The 10,544-nt window shown below is 25.9% G+C and overlaps 1 protein-coding gene across 1 annotated transcript; it reads right to left on the bottom strand.

Moving 5' to 3' along the window:
- Positions 1 to 8,314: 8,314 nt before the first annotated feature.
- LOC114124065 (tubulin alpha-2 chain-like) lies at positions 8,315 to 10,442 on the bottom strand. The gene is made up of 6 exons (XM_027987230.2): positions 10,124 to 10,442; positions 9,737 to 10,067; positions 9,362 to 9,663; positions 9,123 to 9,293; positions 8,713 to 9,066; positions 8,315 to 8,652 (listed from the first exon to the last, which is right to left on the bottom strand). Exons 1-6 carry the CDS (start codon positions 10,130 to 10,132, stop codon positions 8,392 to 8,394), a joined length of 1,428 nt encoding a protein of 475 aa, XP_027843031.2. The 5' UTR covers positions 10,133 to 10,442; the 3' UTR covers positions 8,315 to 8,391.
- Positions 10,443 to 10,544: the final 102 nt, after the last annotated feature.

Here is a 10,544-nt window from a genome sequence, read left to right as displayed (position 1 = left end):
TTAATCAGCATTCAGCGTTCAACGTTCAAATAGTAACTAAAAATGTTAGTACCTACCTAAGTTACAACTTTTGAATTATACATAATATGAACTTCAAGCAACAGTCAATACTGATGAAATGTTTTCTTAGGTAATTTTATTGAACAGACTTCTAATAACAAACAAAAAAAAAATGATAGATTTTCCATACATATAAATTATAATATATATATACCTACATATATGGGCTGAGGTACCCATAATAAATAATAAATTTCTCTCAAAAAATAAATAAAATTTGTATTTCAAATTACATAAATACTTAGAATACCTCTGTATCTCGAAGTTTCGATGTCGACATTTTTTTGATACAATGAAACTTTGAGATACTGAGGTTCTACTGTGTATAATATACAGGTACTATAATATGTTACATGTTGTATGATGTGGCACAGTGTTGGCTTAATTAAAATATATATATAGTATATGATAAAGACAATGTAATCCTTCCCACGCAATATGAAACTCAAATACTTTTTATGCAATATTTCAAATTAAATTATTACTATTAGCAATTATATAATATTAATGGAAAAACAAAAAAAAAGTTAACTAATATTATTATTTTATTTTTATTATTACTAATATATTTAGTATAATTATGATTATTTTTAAACTATAGAATATTCGAAACACATTAAACATATAAACTTAGTTTTATTGTTATACTAAACAATTAAAATTTTCCTATATGACTATATTGGAACTATAAAAGTAATATATTTAAATACTATTTCTAAATTATATAAAAATAAGTAATACGAAATTGAATAAACAATATTGAATAAAAATTTATCAATTGTATTCGCTATTCATATTTCCCTGGCAGGATCACAGTATTCCACATTGTCCGTAATATTTATATGTGTATTTACTTACCTACTGAGCAGATACCGTGCTCAGATAAGGATCACATATTTTATTTAGTCTCTACTCTCTATTCTTATATAGATCGAATGGGTTTTAGTAGAATACCGAACAGATAAAAGACTCCTAATAACTAAACTTTGGTTTTGGTGTAAAATTACTTCACACAATATAAATAACAAGTAAAAAAAAAAATTAAACGTTTTAAAAATAATTACATTAATATATGATATAATAATCTGTAAAGTACGAATAGTGCTTTCTTGTAATATAAATAGGTATAAAAAAATAAGATAATTTAATTTAATCACCTATGTTTTTACACGCATTGCAGCCCTGGTGAATTGGTTGAAACGGATCGTTGCTCTATAATTATTACTATTACATCCATTTTCAAAGAAAAAAATATGCTAATGTATGAATACACTACCTACGAGCGAGTGGAAAAAAATTCTTAATTCAATATATCACCTGACAAAGGTGTGACTCAAATACACACATTTTAATGGTCACCGTATTGTCGATAATATTATATTATACATTTCATATACTTACCATGTATTATACATGTATAATTTAGTAGTAAATACCTACATTTAGAAAAAAATATAATGTAGGTATAGGAAAACTTAAATGTACTTAAATCATGCAGGGGTACAAAATAAACCAAAATGAACCACTTTACCTAAAGACAACTTAAAATAAACAATTAATACATCTCCAAGTGGTTGGTTCTAGATCTGTGTTTGAATTATTTACAAAATATCATGATAATAAGAAAAGTCCCAAAAATATAAACGTTGAAATCGAATTCGTTATTAATTTATTATTGATTAGTGATTACCAATATTATAAAATAATTACGTATATTAATATAAATAAGTATTAAGAAATATCCTTAGAAATAAAGCATTTTTTTTAACTTATAATGTTTAAACGCTGAACGGAAACAATAAACAAGTTGGAAATTGGACTCATATGACACTATTAATTAATAATAAAGGTCTTTTGTCGAAACAACTGCTAAATTTAGGTAAATATAAGAATGAAAAATAAATCAATTTCAGTTATCTTTATATTTTATATTTTGTTTTAAATAATTGATAAAATAATAATTAAACTAATTATAAAACATAACATTTTTATCTCTATTTTTATGCTAATGTATATTTGATATTATATTGAAATATTTATCCAGAAAATCATTTTGTTATCTATGGTATCAACAGTCAATGCTGATTATGTATCACATTGTTCGAAATTCGAATATTGAAAATAAATTGGACTTTGTCCAACCCAAATTTATATAAAGCAATTCAGAGGTCAGCTTATGGAAGAAGTATAACAGATTTTCATATAATAAACAATGGGTAACAAGGTGGTATTGTGATATTTTTATATAAAATCTTCTTTCCTTTAGTTTTGGAAAGTACAGTTCACAGGACAATAAACAATAGTCAACAATTTTTTTTCGTAATATTTGCTACAATGCATTTATTAGTTACAAGTATCTTTACTCTATAGTCTATACCGTAGTACCTATTGTTTAAAATTTTCAAAAACTACTGAACAAACTCGTAAAATTACACATCTTTGAATGGTGGCGCCGTTTTGGTCAATATTATAGGGATCTATTCTCTGTATTATAATATAATATTATATTATTTATTTTTATTATACTTGTAACTTGTTGAAGTTATAAGTTATAAGTTGCGATAATTTTTAATCGACAATTATTGAAGGGAGGTTCAACAATCAATGAACTAACCTTAATAAATGTAAAGTAATTCTAAAAATATACTAGAACCAAACAATAATTCTTCATATTTTGCGAAGGAAAAAACTTATATAGATATTATTAGCAAACAGAATAATTGGATCAAGAAAAATAGTTATTAAAAACCTAGGAACTCAATTGTCTACGTAGTAGACTTCAAATATACATCTAAACACAGTTGCGTGCTCACAAATATTAAATATTAGAAGGAAGAATTTGATAAAATATTTTATTAGATACTTGGGAGATGACATAATGGCATAATTTTAACTTTAAAACAAGGAAAACAAAAATTTTGATCGGCCAATTTTACTAAAAAAAAAAATTTGCTTCGATCACAAAATCATTCCCAAATACATTTAACTCAATAAAATGTAGATTTCAATAAAATTATTTTTATTATCAAATTTTTAAATTTTTAAGAAAATGTTGAAAAACTAAAATATATAAATGCATACATATTCTTTAAAAAGAAAATTTATAGAATTCATAATTATTTATTATTTTATTTTATTTATTATTAAAATACAAAGTCCATTTTATGAGATTTTTTGTCTAATGTATTATAAAAATTTACTCAGGTTTACCACAATTACGTGTATCATAGTACAAGTACATCCATTATTTAATAATTACACCAACAATTTATTGTTATTTGTTTCAGTGATAATAACAATAATAATTACTATCTAGCAATCAGTGGATATCTGTACTTATCATTTAATAATAATACTAAAATTGAAATTTCAGAATAATTAGGTTAATAGAAAAAAACACATAATTAGTCTATATAAATTATAAACTTACATCACATTGTGAATTACCATCAGTAGGTACCGTTAAAGAGGGCAGGGGGCAACCACGTGAGTTCCTCTACGTGTATAATACAGTAGCATCGCGGTAATCCGAACATAGACGAATCTAAGAAACGCGTTAATGCGGACTGCTTCAAATAGATGTACATCGCCGTCGTTCCATTACGGTACATGTATATTGTATATAGACCAATAAAATAATAAATGAGTATGTAAATGATTTAAAATAATAATCATAATTATTTTTAGAAAATTTTTATAGTATTGTAGTATTTATTGTACTCAAATAGTTTATACTTTATACGTGTATACTATATAGTGTATACGAGTATATATAATAATAATAATAAAAAAAATGTTAAGTTTAAATTGCAAGACAATTTTGTGACAAAGTCATAACCCATAGGTAACCTAGACGAATTAGTAATCTTAACGACCCATTTCCCCAATTCCCTTCGGATTATCGCAACGCTAATGTATAATATCTCATCATATAGTATAGTTAACTGCAATATGTTGAACGTTAACAAATCTTAAAAGCCAACATCCACGTTCGAACCTACCGTTTTTATAAGTTCTTTAGGTTTTCTTTAACTTTAGGTATTTTGAAAATTACTTAATACATTGATAATATTCATCTATATATAATAAGGCGAAACGTATCTTATCTATGCATATAATGTTTACCGAATTGTCTACAATAAAATAAATAATATCGTTATTTATGGTTTAAATATTTAATATCAAGTATCGTCGAACGTAAATATTGAAAGTTTATGTTTAAGTGCTAAGTTACAGAGATTAATTATTAATCACTAAAGCTATGACCTATGATGTTTATAACTTAATTAACTCTAAAAAGTACATGTGTTTAATATGTCTAAAAAAAATCAATTATTCCTTGAAAACAATCAAATACGTAACACGTAACATAATAATACTCATATCATGTCAAAAATTAAAATTATTACTTAGGTGTCTAGGTGACATTTATTATTAATTCAAAATATGGTACCATATTTTTTAATAGATTAGGAAGGTACTTAATTTACTATAGATACTAAGTATATTTTTTAAATTTAATATTCACTTAAGTTTGAGAGTTGAGGCACAAAAATCTTATTGTTAGGTACCTACTTACTTAGGCACCCACCTTTGGATTTGTGAGTTACTCGCTGCCTATTATACTTGGTTGGGCGTATGTAAATTCTGCAGATTGCGACACCTTTTTAAATGTAAATTCCATCAGTACTTTTTTCCTACTAGAAAAAAAATGTAAATTCCACAGATTTTTTTTTTTTTTATCTTAAACAAAACTAATATTATAATGACGGGCGGGATAAGTAATATCTTTTAATGTGTAGCTTTAGAACTATTATAATATATAAAATAATAACTAATTATTAATTAAAAACACATGTACCTTTAGTAAATGTTATGATCTTTCTTTACATTATTTTATTTTTCAAAATAACTACCTTCTATAGGGAGATATATTTTTGACAACGCTTTTACTAACTAAGAAATGCCGTCCAAATAAAATTCATCAGTTTGAAAATTGAACCATCGTTTAACTTCAGCTTTAACTTTTTCGTCATAATTGAATTTTTTACCCTTGAGATATTCTTTAAGCTTGGGAAAAAAAATCACATGGGACCCAATCTGGAATAACTTGAAAACCCAGCGATTCAATTGTAGCACGGCTGCAATGAGGTCTCGCGTTGTCGTGGTGAAACAAAAGTTGGGTTAAATTTGGTCAAGCACGCTTGATTCTTTTTTAAACTTTTTAATATCTTTATATATCGTATAGATTTTATGGAATATTGCAATGGTGTTTAAAATATATTAGTATATTAATCAATAATGATCATTAGTTAGTTAAAATTTAATAAATAGTAAAAGTAAAAATTGTAACCAATATTAAATTAATAAAAAAAGTACGTTACGTATTTAATTAGTAATAATTAACATTACGTCAAAATGTACCTAATGTAACATGTTCGTATCTCAGTAAGGCACATATCAGTTGTTGATATGTCATTTAAATAAGAGTCGATAGGTGGTGTGATCTGTACTAAAAATAGTAGTAATCTGTGGATTTTACCATCGGGGAAATTTACATGTATCCGTTTTCAGATTTTTTAAGTAAAAAAAAAAGTATTAGTAGAATTGACATGTTATAAATTCAACCTTAAAATAGACTACCTACAATTCGGCGTAATTTTCAATCACCACTTGTTTACCGATTGGATACTATTATAAATTATCGTCTGTAAAATATCAGCATAGAGTAAATATGCATCTATACGCAGAAAATGAAATAAAATATTTTAAGAATTATTTATTTTAATTCAAAAACGATATACTTAATAGTTACCCATTTCGAATATTACATATTATTATTTACTTGGTACTTTGGTAGGTACCAATAAAAAATACATTTCAATACCTATACAAATATTACACAACATAGGTATTATAACTACAATAAAAGATTAAATTTAATCTTTTCTGTGATGTTACTATACATATTTTAATAAATCGTTATTACTTATTAGTAAATTCAATTTTATAATATGAATTTTGATCCAGATTAACTGCATATACAGTATTGACCAGATAAATACATATTTAATGGAATTCCATAGGTTCAAATTCAAACAAATAATGAAGTATAATCAAGTAGATAGGATAGGTATATAAAAAAATTCAATATTTTACTTAATACTACCTACTCTAAAACTAATATATTAATATTTATTAGGTAGGTACCTACTAATAAATAATAATATTAAACTAATCTCAACCAAACAGATAAATAATTGTGTGCTGGCCAAGGACAGGTTCAATAAGGCCGAGTTATCTGATAATAAATTTCCAATGTGCCTTAGATTTAATTTTCGTACAAATAAAGACATAGGTAATAATTATAATAAAGATGGAATGAATTATGAAACAACCCTATGTACAGTGTACTTCGAAATATAGCAAAGAATTAAGTAGGTAATAACTACATTTGAAATTAGTATATATCAATATTATAGTAGTTAGGAAGGTAACTACTTATTAGATAATAATTTATCACTTATCATAATTAGGTACCAATCAGCATAAATCACTATAATATAATGTTTGCTACTTATTATGGTAAATAAAATGTAAGGTAAGTAGATTGTAGATAGGTAGGTACTTACCACGTACACCACTGCATACTATTATAGTTGCACGTCATATTAAGTACATACGGAAACTTAGATACCTATTTACCTGTTTTAACTATTTTAAACGAACGGTAATCTAATTACCTAATAATGTCATGTAATGCATAGGTAACTTCCGAAACACAATTAAATATAATATATATTTATTTAATAGTTCGATACAATTATTATAAATACTATTATCTCAAGTAATTTATCTAATTAATTAAGCAGTATTGTTTAATTAATTACAAATAAAGTATAATATTATAAAAGTATTTTATTGTAATTAATCAGAAATATCTGTCAAGTATTGTTTAAAAACGGCTTGAGACAGTGTGCTCATAAAAATCTAATCAAATAAAAATACTTTTATTTTTGACATGTATATGTCTTATGTCTGGGGGTCATTCGAATCTAAGTGTTTACAAACAATAACAATTTATTATGGTTACTATCATTCTTTTATAAAAATAATAGACTGCTTTGTTAAGGGGGCTACAGTCGATCGTGTTTTAAGGAAATTAATATAGGCAATATAACATGATGACATTAAAGTGACTTGGGTGTGCAATGTAAGCGAACATACGTGTGTGTGAGTCTAATTTATAATCCTTTTCGGTCTGGAATGGTAGAATGAGATATTAAACATTTTTTTTTAAGTACCAATAGTTTAAGTTTTAATAAATTTTGAAGAAACAGTTGAAAAATACTGATTCAATCATATTATTTACCTACATTTCATACACATGCATATGTACATACATATATATACAATAAGTTACCGTTACAACAAACTCCAAAGGACCGAATTTTTTTTTTCGTTATAACGAAATAGCTTTTATATGTAGCTTTTCGGTAGGAGACCTCTATGACTTTCGTTATAACAGAATTTTTTGTTGAATCGGTATTTGTTGTAACGGGAACTTACTGTATTTCATTTCAATTAGTTATTTAATATATTTATTGGTATAGAATTTTGATGAATAATTTTGGGTACCTATCTAAAGGTATAGGTTAAAAATACTTGCAAAAATTAAGTGAGATTTGAACTAATAAATAGGTAAGTAAATAATAAAATTGTTTTGTATGATACAATATTTAAAAAATTTAGAAAACCTAAAAACTGTTATGACATAATTGTTACTTACTGGCTACTGCCAATGTGTTATTATGTTAAAGTGTAAATAACTAATAACTACCTATCATATTATTCAATATTCATATTGCAAATATAACTTCTTATTTAATTTAAAATAACATTTATGACATCAAATTTATATTATCACATTAATTTGTTTCTTTTTTTCACATAACTGCAATTTATCAGACTGATTCTACTATGACAAGGTATTACTAAGAGATATGACGTTATATAACAAATGTTCATTGAATTACAGCTTGTTAGTTAGCTGGACAGAGTATAGTTAGTTTTAGTATTAGAATGAACTGACTTATTATCTGAAAAAATCTATGGTTGTAAGTTGGCTGTTTTAAGATACCTACTTATTATTAAAATATTCTAGTTTAAAATACTTATACACATACCTATCAAAAATATACTTGACGTTAAGTCATGGGTAGATAGCATTTATCTAAATAATAATTAATACAAATACAAATGAATACATATAATGTATTGTTTAAACATATAATACAAGTATTGCATTTACAAAACAACCTTATTTAAATATTAAGAATTTTCAATTTCTTCATATTCTGCTATTAATTTTGAAATATTTTCATTAGCTGTATCAAAAATTACTTCATCCATACCCTCTCCCGTATAATGATGTAAAAATACTCGTTTGGTCAACAATTTATTGTAATTCTTCATTGTGTTCATCCAATACTGTTTTACAACTGTATTGTTGCACAATGTTGTGGTTGCTGTAGAAGCTGCAAATATTCCACTACCTGGCACAGTGATAGGAGGTAGATTGCATAGCCCAAACTAAAAAAACAATTTACAAAATTAAAACATTTAATAAATATTAAAATTGATTATACTCACCTTGAATAGTGGAGAGTTCATATTGTGTGTTACAGGAATAGAATGATCTCTTTGAAGAAAAGCAATGGTTGTATTTATATTGGTTGGTTTTAAATTTCCCCGGAACATCATACAGATTGACAAATATTTGCCCAGTGTGGGATCAAGTTTAATCATTTGATAATTACTGTCAAAGCTCATAACAGCTGATTGTGTACTGGCTGATGAAATACTTCCGGCACATTTTGTGATGGGAGCGTATGAAATTAATGGAAAATGCAATCGGGGTTGAGGTATTAAATTGTTTAACAATTTTGAAATGTTACTTGTCATTGAACCATCAAAACGGAGTGATGAAGTAACTCCCGATGTAACCTAATATAGTGATATTTAGTAATCAACTCTTGTATATATATAATTATAATACATACTAGTGCTACAATACTATTTATGTTTGAGTAAGTAGGTTTAAGCAAATCTAATTTAGAGCTACATATATCATAGATTGACTTGTTATCAAAGAGCAAAGAACAATTGACTATATCTAAGACATGATGAGTTGCCAAGGCAGTATTATATGGTTCCACAATAAAATTTGAAAACTGTAAAAATTCAATTAATTAATAATGTTTACAAAAATATTTTGCTATAGATTAAAATGAAAACAAACTTCTGATGAAGAACAAATGTTTAAGTCAATAATTGTTTTGTTAGGATATGCATTTTTAATAGTTTCGATGATCCTAGAACCCATTCCAGATCCAGTACCACCACTTATTGATCTAAACACAGCTATACCTTGTAATGAATTACAATCTTCTGCTAAACGTGTCAGTTGATCCATAACTTTTGATGCAAGTGTTTTACCGACTCCATAATATCCAACTGCATAGTTACTCGCTGCACTTTCTTTTCCAGATATCATATTCTCATCAGAAAACAACTTTTGAAAACTTCCACGTTTTAAAGCATCTGAAAATAAACAATTTATTAATAATCAACTTTACTAGAACTAGACCAGAATCCTCAATGATTAATTATTAACCTATAACTGAAGGTTCAGTGTCTACAATCAGAGCCCTAGGTACATAAGAATTGTCTTGTGACAAAGAAAACATTGATGTAGAATTTGTTGTTAGTTCTCTAATTGTTCCATCTAGATTAATTCCATGTTCAAGACAAAACAATTCCCAGCATGCTAATCCCACTTGAACTCCAGCTTGTCCAATATGAATCCATATGAATTCACCTTGCGATGGAGGTGGTGGCGGCGGTGATGGTGGTGGTGGTGGTGGTTGAGGAGGCAATTTTGGTTTAACTCCTTTTTTTGATTTCCCAGGTTTTGCCTTTTTAGATTTCTTTTTTGCACCTTTTTTCTAAAGATTATTTTTTAATACACACTAATAATATTTTTGATGCAATATTTTCTTACCTTTCCCATTTTATTTCTTTTTATTCTCAAAAATTGGAAAATATAAGTAAAATTGTTTTTATATATTGAAAATGTTTATTATTATTTAAGCTATTTATATTTCCATCGTTACATGATAATATCATGAAAATTATCTATATTATAAATATATATTTGCTTGACAACTATTTACTTTTAGTATATTAACTGACTTACTTTTGTGTATCACCTAACAAATTAATTACGGTGGTTATATAGGCCATATTATATAATTTAACCCATGTTAAAAATGTGCTGATTTTTTAATTCTTAATTTATTAATTTCTCTTCTCTGTATTTCTGTTGCTGTTACACAAACAATTTTGAATACTTAAAAGATAGTAAATGGAACATTATTTGTATCATTTTTAAAGCATTAAAAAAAATGTATTTCTATAAACAA

This window comes from Aphis gossypii, chromosome 1 (genome assembly GCF_020184175.1).
Source record: "Aphis gossypii isolate Hap1 chromosome 1, ASM2018417v2, whole genome shotgun sequence".
Taxonomy (NCBI): Eukaryota; Metazoa; Arthropoda; class Insecta; order Hemiptera; family Aphididae; genus Aphis; species Aphis gossypii.
This window is presented reverse-complemented; position numbering and strand designations above follow the sequence as displayed.